The sequence below is a fragment of the Argiope bruennichi genome, chromosome 10, assembly GCF_947563725.1.
Source record: "Argiope bruennichi chromosome 10, qqArgBrue1.1, whole genome shotgun sequence".
In the NCBI taxonomy this organism is placed as follows: domain Eukaryota; kingdom Metazoa; phylum Arthropoda; class Arachnida; order Araneae; family Araneidae; genus Argiope; species Argiope bruennichi.
In genome coordinates, this window is record NC_079160.1 from 111,363,023 (window position 1) to 111,380,457 (window position 17,435).

At 29.4% G+C, this 17,435-nt stretch overlaps 1 protein-coding gene across 4 annotated transcripts; it reads left to right on the forward strand.

Moving 5' to 3' along the window:
- The first annotated feature begins 639 nt into the window (after positions 1 to 639).
- Positions 640 to 16,355, forward strand: LOC129989385 (zinc finger protein 239-like). Of its 4 annotated transcripts, none has more exons than XM_056097896.1 (3): positions 640 to 709; positions 3,191 to 3,274; positions 14,230 to 16,355. In XM_056097896.1, exon 3 carries the CDS (start codon positions 14,597 to 14,599, stop codon positions 15,581 to 15,583), a length of 987 nt encoding a protein of 328 aa, XP_055953871.1. In that variant the 5' UTR covers positions 640 to 709; positions 3,191 to 3,274; positions 14,230 to 14,596; the 3' UTR covers positions 15,584 to 16,355. The 4 variants fall into 4 exon arrangements, with proteins under 4 accessions (XP_055953871.1, XP_055953874.1, XP_055953872.1 ...); XM_056097899.1 differs by having other exon boundaries at positions 669 to 703; XM_056097897.1 differs by having other exon boundaries at positions 709 to 802.
- Positions 16,356 to 17,435: the final 1,080 nt, after the last annotated feature.

A 17,435-nucleotide genomic window follows, 5' to 3' on the forward strand; every position in this document is an offset into this window, starting at 1 on the left:
TATTGATATTATTACCAAATGGATGATTGATATTATTGTGAATGAGTGTAATGAGGACTTTTTTCCTTTTAAAAAAGATTAATTGGAAAGGCAGAATAAATTGAAATTTTAAAGAGAAGATTTCAATAATTTAATTCGAGATAGAAATTTTGATACTCACTTTTTTCCAATTTTATTTATAATCAAATGATTAATTCACACAATAAAATAACTAATAGTCAATTAATTTTAACTATTTAATGAAAATAAAAATAAATTCTTTAAATGTATAATTTTTTTTTAAAAAATTAATGAATAAAACATGCAAAAAAAAAGAAGATATAGATCGTCAAAGAATCAATTGAATGTCCACTTTTAATCAAAAATATCTAATATTTTTAACATCTACTTTGATAAAACTTTATCTATTAAAGTATTTATAGGCAAGAATCACTGGCTGACAATCGGTAATCCTTCCTTGATCTTGAAACAAAGAATGAATACTAATGAAAAAACGCGCTCAGTAACAAAATGATTAACACGTTGTGATGACGGTAACAAAATGCAAGTTCTTTTCATAACATCCGTAGGACAACTCCGGCACTTTTGGCAGCATGCCAAAATGTCGATTTCCTACCAGGAGTAAACTCGAAATATTTGTTTATTTTCTCCGCCCTCCTTATTAGCGACTTGGCATTATTGGCGCAGCAAGGAGCACACCAAAGTTCAGGTTTACCCATTTTGTATTTATAGTTTGTGCATTCTTTATATTTCTGTGACTATTATAAAACCTGATTAATATCAAGCTGTTTTTTCACTTTTGGTAAATAAATTCTTTGGAGACTTCACAGATTATGATAAAAGTTTTCAATTATAATATGAAATTTGAATTTCCAAACATATCTTATTTTCTTTTTACCATTACCATTAATGTAAATGGCCTTCGTGAAATTTTAATTAACATGGGATATGAATTTTAAGACATTCCTTTTTATCATTACATTATACTATGATAGGGTTGAAATTGAATGCTGCATATTTTTCAAATTATTGTGCCAAAGGAATAAATGCTACTATATATTCTGAAATACTGCTGCATATTACCTCGTATTGTTTCTTTATTTAGCACACTTGTAAATAAATTGAACTATGAACATATGTGATTGCTATCTCTTGAATTTGTTCATGCTTTCAATGAGTAACAAGATAACACAGGCTAGCTGCTGAAGTGGGTATCTTACAGAATGCTTAAAAATAAATTAAATGAATTTTATTAGTATTCAAGCCAATCTTATTTCATACCTGACGTCCTTTAGTGAAATATTTAACTGTTCAATTTTTTAATACTATTTAATTTTTGAAAATTCCATATTTCATTCATATTGCATCATTTATTTTGTATTGGCATTGTACGACTTACTAACCTTATTTAATTTTTGTTCAGCTATCAAGATGATTAATGTTTTAATCTCCGTAAAACTAGTACTATTAATATTTAGCTGATAAAAGTGAGGATTTTACTACTTTCAGTTGTATTTTTTAAATATACCCTGTTATAATGCAAACTGAATTCACAGACTTAATGTCAAGCAACACTTTCTGTTAAAAAGAGGCTTTGAGAAAAAATTAACATATTTACTTAGAAAATTAGTATTCCATAGTAACAAAAAGTTGGAACTTTGTTTATTAATCATTAAATATAACAAAATAATTTATTTACTTATTAATTAATGATCAACGCTTTTTCATTCATTAGTTGAAATACGATTTTCATCCTATAAACTTTGTATGAACTGTGTAAACAAATGCCTGTTTTCTTCTTATTTAGAAGTGCCCTCATAGGTTGGTGCATTTCGGTGCCTTATAGCACAAGTTTTGACTCTTTTGCTCTTAATCAATACATATCATAATTTAATATATTATATATACTTATCGCTAACTTACTAACATTAACAAATTATTGTTCGAATTGGGAATAAAAAACATATCGTAGTGTTCATTTTCTTGTGTAAATTAGATAAATATATAATTTTTTTTAATATTTAAAGAATAAAATAATCATAAAAAATTCTTCCTGATAACTTTTATTCCTTGTAAAATAACTGTTTCAAAGGTTAAGTTAATAGTTTATATCATTCCATGCAGCTGCTTTCAGTTATAATAATAAAAAATTTGCTGGCAGACATTTTATAAGGTACTATTATTATATTTAATTGTATGTGAAGTTTTGAAAGTGAAGTTCAATTAGTCTTTTTATTACTCAATACATAAATAATTCAATTAAATTATCATTTGAAAACTTTTATTTCAAAATAATTTGTGTTATTACATCTGCAACAGATCAGCTTTATCTAACCTTTTTTTAAATTCAATAAAAAAAATTTTATGATAAGAGAATGAACAACAAATATTAATGAAAGTCCAATACATAAATTGAATAATTTTTTGAGAAATGGTTTTGATTATATGTTGGACTGCAACTGTAATTCAAAGAAAACTTAAATATGTGGTGCACACATAAGAACTGTGCCAGAATTCTTTTGAAAATCATGTAAGAATATGTATATGAATTATGCTTCTCAAATTAGAGTAATGTTTTATGTTAACTGCAATATATTCTTGAAAGCCTACGCCATTATGGGAAATAGAAATAAAGAAGAATAATATTCATCATGTGAAAAAAAATTTCTGTAATATTGGAGATCTCATCAAAATCCTGCAGATCTTGCTCATTATAAGAATAAATAAAAAATTCATTGATTTTCAATTATTGATTTGGCTTTTTTTTTTCTAATTTTTGATCTTTTCTAATTTTTTGTGAATTTTCTTTGTTTACTTTTAACTTTCCTAGTTGGTGCTTTCGATTCCTTATGTCGAGCATATTGTAAATATACAGAATTATTGAAGGCATTGAAAATATTAAAATTCATACAATCTTAAATATTTAGGGGAAAATTTTATAAGAAGGCAAAGGAACTTCCCTTCTTGAAACAATTGTCTTGATATATTTGAGTGAAGCAACTTGAGAAAGAAATTTGTTTGAAAATAGAGAAAAAGTATAAATATATGTTCTGTATATTTTTCCATAATTTTCTTTTGATATTTATATTTTACTTTAGTAAAGTTCAATTTGACAAATCATGTTATTATTGGGCTTTTTTTTCTAAATGAGCCGCTATTTTGTTAATTCAAATGTTATTATTTTTTCCAGATCTGGTGCTTACAGATACATTACTGAAAAGATTGCACTTAAGAGCTTTATGTGAAAGAAAGCAACTATCTTTTCATTTGTTGAGTAAGCTATATTCTTTACCAACTGTAAATTATTTTCAGTTGTATTATTAACATAATTAGTAACTTTTTTTCATACAAATAAAAGCTTTTTTTAATGGGACAGTTAATTCCTTATGAAAATATTTTTAATGAATTTGCATTCATTTTATATTTCATATATGATTAATTTAGTGAATATTTCATGTATATGACTTGTTTTTAAGTTGCTGTGGAAAATCCTTTAGCACAAAGCAAATGATAAAGAAGTAAAGTAGTTATGAAAGTGAAAATAATTTTGATAAGAAACTGCTATCGACCTTTCATATCACTCTTAAATATATATTGTAATTTAAATATAATTTTTATACATCTAGTTTTCATATTTGCGAGCATATAGGCTGACAGACCAAATTGAAAAATTGTAATTTAGATTGTAAAAGAATAATTTAATATCATACATCTAATTCTGCATTTTAGAATGATCTTGTTAGCATTTCCTTGGGCAGATGGACAGACTTTCCGCAGATGAATTTGCACCAAAATATAATTGAAATAAATACTTAGTATTTTCCATGGCCCCATATCAAATTTCATTTATCAGACATAGAAAAGTTTTGAGATATGTAGTTCAGGTAGAGTTAGTTATCTCATTCTAAAAATTATTTTTGGCTCCGGAGAAGTCTGAAAAATGATTATAGATTGACTAAATCTTGAATTTGACAATATGTATATGTAGCAAATGTAGCAATATGTAGCAAAATATGTATTAGTGGTATGCTATGACATGTGATCTTATCTAAATGATTTGAGTTCAGTTCTCTTAAGGCAAAAATGGGTGAAGCAGGTAAAACACGTGGGCTAGTTAGCGTAACCGAAGAAGGAAAATTTGGGATAATTTTTTTTCTTTCTTCTTATCTCTATGCTGTTAGAATCGCTTTATAAAAAAATGTTTGTAACTAGATCTGAAAAAATTTATTGCATTCAATTTTTTAAAACCAGATCTTAAGTCCTTGTTAGTTAAACCTTTTAGATTACTAGTATTATTATTATTATTTTCAATTCAAACATGTTTACACACCATTAACGGAACTCGTAAAAATTTTATGCATATGATACCAAACCAGCAGGAGGGATCTCCCCAAAACTTTCTAGCATACTTGGTAATAAATGTATCATCCAAGTGAATGCCTTGCATAGTTACAAAATATTAACCTTTGGTTTGAATTACTAATTAATACTGTTTCCAGCTGGTCTTCCCGTCTTCTAAGTCCGATCTTTTTTCCTGTTTACATAACTAAATAAAATTTTTAATTTTTTTCTTTTAAAAATGTAATTCCATTTGTAATTATTTTTAATTGTGTAAAGCAACAGTTTTTCATCTTACAGTCAAATTGTGTGTGCTAAATTTATTTTTTTGCTGCAAACAAAGCTGCTTATTTTCCTTTAAAATGTCAAAAAATGTTGTTGAAGAAGAGCAATTTCAACACTAACAGTTTTAGTTTGCAAAATTATCTTTATCTGAGAAATTTCATCCAATTTTCTGTATAAACATGATCAGCTAATTTTTTGTTTTTGTTTGTTTGTTTGCTGTTAATTAATACTTCATTGAACAATTTAATTTCCCAAATTATGAGCAATGTAGGGAGAAGGGAAAAGAATCTCATGCATAAAAAAGCAAACAAACTCTGTAACTATTAGAAGAATTAGTCATACATTTATTGTACAAAAAAAAAAAAAAAAAAATGTAATATCATCAATAGCTATTTAAATGTCCTAAATGATATTTTCAATAAATTTAAATTTGATATATTTCTACTTATTGTTCTTAGTTAATTCTGGATAGTTAAATTTCAATTCATTTTTATATGTTATTCAATGGAAACACTCTACTTATCGATTTAAGAATAACCTTTTCATGTTTTTGTAATGAAAAATTAATACAGAAGGAATAAGCCATAATTATTTTCCAAGCTTAGAATTATATGATGATGAAAACATTTTGTATGTATTATATGGGGGAGAGTTTGATTGTATCAGGGTAATATGGAGGCTCAGAAAATCTTTGGAATGAAATATTCTAGTTGATGTTGACAATTAGATGAAATATGTATTTTATTTCGATGTAATCACATTTCACATTGCAATATAGAATTGAAATGAATATCCTGATTAGGCATATATAAAGCAAAAAATCTAAAGAGTAAATGTTAGTAGTACATGTACAAGCTTCATTTTTTCATAATATAAACTTTAAAAAAAAAATCTAATAAACATAGAGAGAGAAGTTGTTTTCTGTATTAATAATTTAGTGTGTTCATGTCAATCCAAATCTTCATTTTGGCATGGTTGATGTGTAATTTCTTATATAACAAAAATGAAATGTAATTCGCATTATTATGATTTTTTTTTTCAAAATTTATTGTGAAACCATTTGTATTGCATTTGGCATGCATTAGTGCCACCTTTGATTTTAAGAAAGGGGACTTCAGTGACCTCTGAATGTATGTAAAATTCATTGTGATGAAATATCCTGTCTGTAATGTAGCATGTTCCAAAATCTGATTTCTTTTAGAAAACTTCTTTGTATGGGAAAATGAAAAGATCCACAAAAAATCTTTTACAATGTTCGTATTTTTATAATTAAATGCTGTCAAATGAAAAATGAGAAAGCACCCTAATTTTTAATATTACTTTCTTTGATATGTCTAGATAAAATAATAATACTAGATAAATATAAATTACATACTCTTTAATGCGGTTGCCGTTAACCGTTTCAAATGATGTACTATGAAATCATGGTTCAAATTGTTGTGGACTATTTCCTTCAGCTGTACAATATAATGGCATAATTGTAATATTTAACAGGAGAAGTGATAAATTTAGTTGATTGATTTGCTTATAATGTTAAATATTATTTAATTTTAGATGGAAATTAAATTTTAAAAATTCTAATTTTCAGGTAATTTTTCAACACATTTTCAACACATAACGGTAATAGAAGTATTCTTATTCCAATTAAATATTTTAAGAGCTCTATTACGAAAATTTCTTTCTCATGATTTTTGCAACACTTTAAAATGTTATTTTCGTTATCAGATATATTGATACATTTTAGGTTATATATATATAATGATATTTTAAACTTTAATTTCAATTTAATTAATTTCCAAGGTTTTTTCTTAATTTAGCCCATAGTAATTTCATTCTAAAATATTCTCTTATTCCGTGATCCAATTCCACTTTCTCTACTTAATTAATTCAAGAGTGATTTGTAAAATTGCTGAATCGGCTAAACGCCGACACATTCACTCTCCGCGTGAAGAAATAGAAAACTATTTAGTAAGTACATTCTTTTTAAAAGATCCCTGTGCTTCCTTTACATGTGATTGACATGCGTCAGAAATCCCGATCAGAATCTTAATAATATGTTAGCACTGTAAAATAATATTTTCCCTATCCATATCTCATGTTATATAAGACGAGGGATAATTTATTTCGAGCGTCTTCGCCATTTCTGCTTTTGTGCTGTGCTGTGGTGGAAGTGCCTTGTCCGCGTCTCTGCTTGTAAATAATTATGCTTTCCCAAAATGGATATTGAGATTAATTTAAAAATGTAGGAAGTCTTTTCACTATCTTAAAAACTGCATCCTGCTTCACATAAAGTAATGTTTACGTATTAAAGAGTCATCAAGGATAGTTTCCGGTGAAAAATTTTCAAATGTGCTAAAAGAATTAAAATTAAATCCGCGGGAAAGGAAAATGAATCATGCAATAGTTCTTCACTGACGCTCTGCGTTCCTGCCACGTCGTTGAAATTCGGTGACTCCGTTGATGTACCCAACTCTATGCCTTCCATAACCTGTGACTTCATCCGACATTGCTGCTCAGTGCCATTGTGTTTTTGCTCCATATCGTCATGTGCGTGCTCCTTATATATTCAAGGAGTTGGGCTCCTTGTCATCATAAAAAATTTTCCGTCCTCCTTAAATGTGCTGAATAATCCCGATCTCGACATCATTTCCTTGTAATCTTATCATCTCAATATAAAAATAGCTTTCCATCACCTGCCATAGTCTCCAGTTCCAGTGCTCAAAATTGCATTTTGTGATTAATTAAAAAAGTGATTATTCTTCAATAAGTGATCAGCGTTTAAGAAAAGAATTCGTCCATCAGCTGACTAAATCAGTTAAATTCAAAATTTATATTCTGTACTTTTTATTTGATTTTAAATTGCATTTTTCTATTATAATATAATTGCAAATAATCTTTTTATATTATTATTAAAAATATCATGAGTTTTAGTTTAAAATATTGAGCTTTTAATTTTTTTCTAATTTATTATTTAAAAATTATGCATTCAGACCTTGTGAAAGAAAAAAGTAACATACCAAGATTCTTATATACTTAATAATTAATGGCACATGATAATTAGACTAAGATAGTAAATACCTCAGGGGAAATTATTGCACCTCTGACAGTTATTAAGCTACTCTCTATTATCACTGTGTCCAAATACTTGTTTTTTACAAAATACAAATTTTTTTTCTATTACTTTTTTTTTTCTATTTCCCAAATATCATAACAGTATTTTAAGTCTTGTGTTTGTTACATTCATTCACGAGTGTTTTGTTTGATATTTTTGAATTTTGCAATTATTATTATCATTTCCAAATGATTTATTTGAAATACATGAATCTTACATTTATTTACATTTCCAAAACTTTTATATGAAACCATTCAACTTTACAAGTATTATTATGAATTTCATTAGATATTTTTGAATTTTATATTTATGGTTTCAGTTCCAAGTGTTTAATATGAAATATTTCAATTTTGCAAGTATTATTTTCATATCCAAGTTTTTTACCGGAAGTTTTGAATCTTGTGTTTTTATTTACAGTTAAAATACTTTACTTAAAATCATAAATCATACTGTTATTTCATTTGGGTGAAATCAAAACAATATTGATATTATATTTAATATTTAATTTCTAATTTAATAATCCTGTTGAGTCAGACTTCTTAGCATTTACGAATTATATAGGCAAATATACCATAGATTGTTTTCATTAAATTAAATTCAATAGCTGAGTTTCTACAGAAAAATGGACAAAATAACTTTGTGCAATATACTGTTTAATTTATTAATATTTTGTTATTACAGTTGATTATTAAGTTTACATAGTATATTCACAGTTATAATTCTTAGTCTTTTTGTACTTCTAATATAAAATGTTAAATGGTATTTTGGTATTAATGTTTGTTTAATGTGAAGGTTAGGGAAACTGGGGTGTCACTTTCAATATACTTTTAAATAACTCAACTTACAAATAACTTTGTGTGTTGTGGTCGATTTCTATTTGAGCTACTATCTGTTGTAGTGTTTTGCTGTGTGATCGTCTCGGCTGTATATATTTGTCGTTTGTGTATACGTTGTCCTTGTGTTAGTGTCTTCGTGATCAATAAAGGTCGACGTTGTTTTCTACTGAGACCTGTGATTGTTTTCAAACCATACACCCACTATAAGCGAACACTCTGATTCACAGACTTAGTAGTAGTAGTGGCATCTGTAATATATACTTTATGACACCTTTATGATACCTCTCTTCTTGGTTTCGCGTTGATTATCATTTTCTTCTTTGTGTTTCTTAAGGCGGAAGTCTGGGACGCACCATACTCTTTATTTTTACCTCGCGCATTTTCCGACTTCAAAAGACAATTCAAAAGGGCTTTTTAGCAAGATATTTATTCCAGTACAATGTAATGTTTGATGAAAATTGAATATTAAAATGTCTGGATTTAGAGAAGCTGATTTACAAGATTCATCAGTTTGGGAATTAAACCAAATAAAAAAATTATTAAACCGAATAATTGATATTTTTTTCAGCTTATTGAAATATATTCTTTCTTTGGAAGTAAAATGTTTGAAGCGTAAGTTTCTGCAGGAAATCAAATCTTGCAATAAAAAAAAAATAATAGCTATATAAACATAAAATGATAAGGCAAACCACTCAACCTTTTAGGCATTCGCAATCACTGAATTAATTTCGAAAATTTTTATTTCCCAGAAACTCCATAACCCCCAATTTTGAGAAAAATTGTAAAAATACTGCATCTTTTACATATTTTTATGGGAAAAATTCTTCCCGAATTTCCCCAATCACAATATTTTGAACATTTTTATTTCCAAAGAATACTCACTATTCCTAGATGATGTCATCAATGTTCATCTGCTTCCTTCTCATCATTCTGAGGAATATTCATTTAACGAAGTCCTCAATCTCAACATCTGGACAGCTTTCGCCAATTAGTTCTGTCTCTTTAAGTGCAGATAACGAATCAAAATACTCCGTCATTAATATGTCAGTGTAATGCAGAAACAATAAAAATTTAATCTATAAAAACTTTTTGCTATCCCTCTCTAGGAAAGCCGAAGTATTTTCGTACATTTAGATATCTTCTTTGATGACAATTTGCAACTGAACGTATATTTCTGATTTCAACAATTAAGGAAATAAAAACCTTTGTTCTACTTTTTTGGGAAACCCTGTAGATGTATATTATTCTTTACGCAAAATGCAGTGTCACCTTACGTTTTTGCACTTGTACAATCTTCGGAATTCTGGATATTTGGATAGAACTTTGCGTTTAGCTCATACTAGATGCGTATCTGGCAACACACATTTCCCGATATGGCAAATTTAGATTTCTGAATAAAGGGTCAAAGTTTTAAATGACGCCAACTCGTGATATTTGAAACCTTTAAGGATACCATCCATAAATGTCTCCTTCATTACAAAAAAATAATATTGTTTCTATCGTACTTCCTGCTTACTTGTCCGAAAGGTACCATTTCATAGTCATGTGTCAATAATCTTCACAATTAGATTTCCCGAAATTATATTGAACATTTACAAGCTATTAAAAGCCGCATTTTTTATAGCTTATATATTACTTTTTTTCACTATCTGCCTTTCCATTTGTTTTTATGGATGTATTTACTTTCTTTATTCTAATATTTAAAATTTAACGGCAAATATTCCTAGTTCGTTGGCACATTATTGATTTGTGAAGTATCTTCAATCATCTGGGCTCCCCCTGAATTCGAACTATGTTGTCATAATTTTTGAAATAAGTGTTATCTTTGTTATCTCATAGTAAAAAATTTTTTAAAGTAAGTTAACGTTTCTAGGCGAGTAGTTATCATAATGAGCAAAAGAAAATGTTAAAAGGTAACTGGCTTAACGAGCGATGTTTCGCAAAACTGAGTGACGAGGAGACACTATGACGTCGTATGCTAAATTGGTCTGTATCTGTTTCTAATGATGGCTTGTTTGAAGGAAATGTTTATGTCTAATCGGAGGAGGTTTTGGACAGCTAATGTTGTCAAATGCGACTCCAAAGAGGTTCGAGCACGTGCCTGGGAAGCATTAATCGATGAAATTTTTGTATCTGGTAAAATTATGGGGTTAGAGGCGAATAGCAATGGCATCGATGAGATGGTGAAAGAACATATCTAAAATTATCATACATCTTATGGTGATGTATTCTGTGTCGCAGTAGTGGGACAGATGCGTACGGACATTTGCGTACGGGTCATAAAATGCTAATAAATAGCTCTTTGAAAAAATGGGGTTGGGAGTGATTATTCTAGGTTTTCTAAAACATATGTTATCTGTTGGCAAAAGTATTTGGCGAGAAAATCTATTGGTATTTTAACTAAATTTTGATGATTAAACACAAGGACAAGACTTTTGTTTCTATGTGTATATGCTGGCTCTGTACACAATTTACTTTCATTCATAATACATAAAACTTTGATTAAATCACAATTTCCATTATAGAAATTTGTAATCGTGTTATTAAAATGAAATGAATAATTTCCTATTAATATATTGCTAAATAATTAAAAATTGCATTATAATATTTTTTTTCTCAACATAGGCTAAAAGTTTGATTTTGTATTGGATTTGAAGGAATATTTAACAGAGCATTAATTCTTTAATGCTACTATCCACAAAAAAATATAATTTAAATTATTTCTTAGATCACTTTTATATTTAAAAATCATTACCAAAATAGCCTCTCACAAGAAATGTTCTAAATACTTAAAGCATAAAAATATTCTGACCATTATCCAGTATTCATTTATTATGAAATTCATTTATTACTAATATTAAATATCATTTACTTATAAGAAATACTTCCCATTTTCTCTTAATGCAAATAACAAAACAACAACAAATTACAATTTGAAGATAAGGGATACAAAATGAAGAAAAGCAATATAAAACAAGTTTGGAACACATGTAGTACCTAAAGGTTATTTAGTATTTAATGTATTTCTTTTAATATAGAACAACATTTTATTTAATGTTGATAGTTCATGAAACATATGGTATATCAGCGAGCTAATCAGTAAACATTTCAATTAAGGTGTAGATGTATATTGTTGAAAAGTGCATTACCAGAACTTCATTCAACACTATTTTTAATGAGTTATTGTACATATTAGAACGATCTTTAATAAAATTAAAGTTTCTGAAGAACATATGCTACATATATTAATGTAAAAATCATTTTTCTTAATTCTGTTTTATTTTTTATTCTGTTAAATCTGTTTTGTTTTTGTATTATGGTTTAATAAATAGTGCAACTAGAAGAAAATTAAATTTGAATTCAGCTAATATCTCCTACAAACTTTCGCAGATACAAGTGATCAGTTAGCAAAATATTAATATACTCCTGATTTAGTAAGCTGCTTATTTTATGCACCGTATACTTACAATGTTTCATACACAGAATGTAAAGTCATATTATGAAAAAATAATTTATCTTTATCAGAGTACATATTTTAAAAAAAAACATAACATTTAAATTAAATCTACAATGATAAACAGAAAAGTTTAAATTTGTAACGGCGTTGTACTCTGGAAACGGATTTTTTAAAAACATCCGTAGTTGGAAGATTTTCTTACTACTTACGGAATTTCAAGAATTTCTTTTGCAACTTTTCCCTTCTTACAAATCATTCCAATACCTCTAACCTCATTTAATTGTACTTTAAATTTAAGAAACAACTTTTTTTAAGTGCCTATATTTAAATAACATATATTTTAATGTTCGAACTTATTGAATTAAATAAACGAATCAGGAAGAAATAAAGCAAAAACTAATGAAACTCAAACTCTTTCGTTTAATGTAAAACGTTATGTAAAGTAATGAATTTATATTTAAAATCTAGAAGAAATGATTATTATTTCGAAATGTATACACTTGTTTTAACAGTGTGGAGGAAATCTAAAGTCGATCTTCGGATTGCCAATGAAATTCAAGAATCTGCATGGATATAAAATCTTGAGAAGAAATATGGATATAAAATATGAGAAGAAATATCATTCCTCATTGATTTTTATCATACATTTTTTAATAAATACAGTAGACTCCCGATTATCCGCGGGCGGGTTATCCGCGCCTGTCACACAAAGTTTTTTTTTTTTCTTTTTCTTTTTTTGACTGATTTCTTCAAAAAGGTGCAGTTTTACAGTTATGCTTTTGTAATTACATAATACATCACACTATTAAAACAGTATATATGTATTAATTTTTCTGTGTATCCTAGACGCATCTCGTAAGTACAAAGCACTTTTCTGTTTTCATTAACAAAATGCATTTTAGGTTAGTTTTGAGTGATATACTAAAATATGAAGCGTTAGTTAAACATTTCCTGCTGTTTATTTTACGTTTTATTGTAGATAAAACGATTTTTCAAAGTTGGAATGACTGTTTTCTCTTTTGCTATACCCGTTTTTAGCTTTTTTCGGATTATCCGCGGCGGCCGCGCGGATAGTGTACTGTACATTAAAATGCAATTCATCTTTGAAAAAAAGCAAAGTGGAAATTATTCATATAGTATTAAAAGGCATGAAATTGTATTAATGAACGTATCGTTAAGTATTCGAAATTGTGTCAAACATCATGCTAATTCTTGCCAAATATGACACTTTTAGCTAACGTTTAAAATCTTGTAACCTCTTCTAGAATTGACCCTTATCAGTAACACAACCGCTTTGTAAACGAGATTAATGATTGACAGATTTATGATTGGTACGCAAAATGTACTGTACGCAAAAGTCATACAACCCTGTGTCGCAGCAAAAAGCCAGTGGGGATTTGGTTTGGAGAGGAGGAAATGATTTAAATTTAACAGAGCAACTATCTTCCAATGAAATTAGGGAAATGTTGAAAGCATGAGAAATTTATAGCATCATACTAGAAGATCATCCTAATACGGCCTTGGCTGGGTGCGCTACAAACTCATTTTATGGTAATGCTATATCTCATAGTAAGGTTTCCTTACACATCCTACGTATATTTCTTGTGGCTGTTCCAACGACGGCTGGCGCCTACTTAACGTCTAGGCCTGAGTGATTATTTTAAATCCAGTTCAATCTTAATAATCGCCCGGATCAATCATGTTGATTGAATAGAAATAAATACAGGAACCCATCAAGATGGCGAACCACGCCACCTTCTCTCGTCGTCCCTCGTCCTTCTCTGTCTAGTACACTTCCTGTTCGTCTCTCCTGGTTTTCACCCCCTCGGATACCATGTGACCTTTCCCCTCCTGACTGGTCTTGCAACCTTCGTCGTTGGGAGCGAAGGAGCGGGTCTTACACTCATTTTTATAAAATTTTGAAGCATACTTAAAAAAAAATGTGTTTAGACAATTTTCTTCCAATAAAAGACATGTATCATACATAATAAATTACGTTAATACGTTTTTATTTTTATTTTTTTTCTCAAAATTCTTGTTGATATTTCTGAATCAAAGCGAGTAACCATGGACTTTTACATACTTTTTTGATAATTAAGCAAATATTTAGTTAATTAATAAAATAAATACCAAACATTTGATTATTTTGCCGTTTTCAGTAGCTTTGATTGTAACACTACATTATTTTTTTTTTCTTTTAGATTCCAAGATTGTGTTGTCATGAACCTAATGCCAAGCTAAGGAGAAAAGCTGATAAATCATCACATCTTTCGGAATAAGAGTGGCAACAATAAGAAAAGAATACATTTAAATTACATTCATCGTGAAAATTTTATTCTCAGATTGGAAATAAAGAGATGTCTCGTGCCACTGACAGAAAAAGTGCTTAAAAGTGCAATTTCCTCATTGACCATTTAATCGAGAAATTATTTTCTTGCTAATTTTGTGATCATTTCTCAGCTTCGGAATTGAAAGAAACGTTTGCCGATTCATGCTAAAGAGAAACCACATACGTGGCACATTTGTTATAAAGCAGTTTTTCAGCTGTCACATTTAAAAATTCATTTAATGTCGCTTATGAATGAGGAATCGTATGCTTGCAACTTTTGCAACAAAGTCTTTTCTATGATTTTCAATTTCAAAAGACATTTACGGACGCATACACAAGAGAAACGGTTTAAATGCGAGATTTGTGAGAAAGTCTTTTCCCGGAGCTATAATTTAAAATTACATTTGCGTTTGCATACTGGAGAGAAACCGTATATATGCGAGTTTTGCGAGAAAGCCTTTTCCAAGAGTCAGTATTTAAAAGTACATTTGCGTCTGCATACGGGAGAGAAACCGTACACATGTGAATTTTGTAACAAACCCTTTTCGGATAAGTGGAATTGCAAAAACCATTTACGAACGCATACACAAGAGAAACCGTTTAAATGCGAGATTTGCAAAAAAGCCTATACCCAGAGAAGTACTTTAAAAGAACATTTACGTCAGCATACGGGGGAGAAACCGTATACATGTGAATTTTGTAACAAACCCTTTTCGGATATGGGGAGTTGCAAAAAACATTTACGTATGCATACGGGAGAGAAACCATATGCATGCGAATATTGCAAAAAAGCCTTTACCCAGAGAAGTACTTTGAAAGTACATTTACATCTGCATACGGGTGAGAAACCACATACATGTGAATTTTGTAACAAATCCTTTTCGGATAAAAAGAGTTGCAAAATACATATACGTTTTCATACGGGAGAGAAACTGTATGCATGTGATTTTTGTGGCAAATCCTTTTCGGATAAAGGGTCTTTCAAAAGACATTTACGGACGCATACGGGAGAGAAACCATATTCTTGCGACATTTGTAACAAATCCTTTACGGTTAAGGGGACTTTAAAAATACATTTACGATTGCATACACAAGAGAAACCGTTTAAATGCAAGTTTTGCAAAAAAGTCTTTACCCAAAAAAGTAATTTGAACGTACATTTACGTTTGCATACGGAAGAGAAACCATATACATATGAATTTTATAACAAACCGTTTTCGGATTAGAGGAATTTCAATAGTCATTTGTGTGAGCATACGGGATAAACTCTTTGTATGCCACATTTGGAGGAAATCCTTTTCCAAACATGGGGATTTAATATCAAACAAATGAACGTATACGTAACGTAATTAACGAAACCGTACACATGTGACTTCTGTAATATAAGATTTTCTCATTCCATTTCTTTGAAGAAATATTTGTTGAAGCATATCATAGAAAATGAATGAAGTGTACTCCTCTGATGTTCAATAAAACGCCTATTAATGGGAGAACTTCACTTCATCTTAAAGAGTAAGACTTTAATAATGATTTTTTAGTGAGATAATATTTTGTAGATTTCCATTTTGTGAAATAATATCTTGTAGATTTCCATTTTGTATTGCAAAGCGTATAATGCATATTCATTGTTATTATACAGGGAAATTCTTATATTTAAATTAATATTCCAACTTTGCAGGGCCATTGAAGAAAACAAAGCAAGGTATAATCTTGTTCATCCGAAATACAAAGAGCAGTTGAAAATTTAAACAATACTGTTATAAATGTTCATTAGAAGCACCTCCAAAAAATATGAACATTATAACAACGATGCGATATCTCATCCCATACCCTTTCAGTTTCTCCAATATCATGCTTTTTAAGTTTGTCAATGTCATTTGATAACAGGGGAATAAACACCTGCTGTTTGTTGTAGCTCCAGGTTAGCTAATTAATGTGAATATGTTTTATACGCTTGCGTTAAAATGTTTCCAATAAAAATTTGCATTTTATTGAAAAGTATTGTAAATTAAAGTACTTCCCTCTTACTTTTGTGTGTGGCTGTAACTTGTATAAGTTTTCTTCTGTGACATTTTGCACCTTCTTAAAGTTTCGAAACTGTGATTTATTTTTAGAAATTTAAAATCTAATATGCAGAAGTATGATTTGGAACGGAAGAGTGTCAATTATGAAATTTATATAACACGGTTACCTGCTTCAACTGTGTATCTTATATTAAACCATTTTGTATTGAATAGTTCTTGTGCATTTTCCCAAAAAAAGTCGAAGATAAAGTTTAAAATTCAGGATGTAATGATAGGTTTTGTGACGTTTTTTAAGAAGATTTCTGAAAAATAATGGATATTTTACTCTTGGTACTTTATCGTATAAATATTACATAAAAGTACCGGGTGCGTCATAAATTCGTGCAAACTTCAAAAAATCATAATAAAACAAGTAATGCTTGAAAAAAATTGCGGTTTGCGGGAATATGTTAAGAGAGCCTTTGGATTTTGTTATTTCCATTAAAAAAATGTATTTAAAAATGACCGATAGATGGCACTCGCATGTCTTACCGAGACTGTTTATGCAAATCAGTCTAGCTATAAAACACAAGGCTGGAATGGGATGCGTCATTCGATGCCAGTAGCATGCTATCGCTACCGGATCGAGCATTAGTGGTGAAACTGTTCTATAAGAACGGTGAATCCGCGACTAAAGCATTGCGACAGTTACGGACGGTGAAAGGAATTAAGGCGAAGAAAATCCCAATTTCATTGAATGGGATATTGAATTTAGTTCGCCGTTTTGAGGAAACGGGAAGATTAGAGGATCGTCCATGAAGTGGCAGACCATCCGTCAGCCCTGACCGCTCCTGTTGTCCAAAGGCTCATGAGAAATGTGGCAGCCGAAATTTCAACGGGAAGTTCCAGTGCACGTGAAGCAGGTAAAATAATAGGAATTCCGGAAAGGTCGATCGGACGCATTCTGCACGAAATCGTGAAACTGCATCCGTACAAGATAGAGAGATTTTACCAGTTGTTGCCAGCAGATTGCGAGAAAAGCCATTTGCAACATGGGTGCTCGCACAAATGGAAC

Bases quoted from the DNA above. Each gene is read 5' to 3' on its own strand.
- LOC129989385 (XM_056097896.1), top strand. From the start codon at position 14,597: ATGTCGCTTATGAATGAGGAATCGTATGCTTGCAACTTTTGCAACAAA.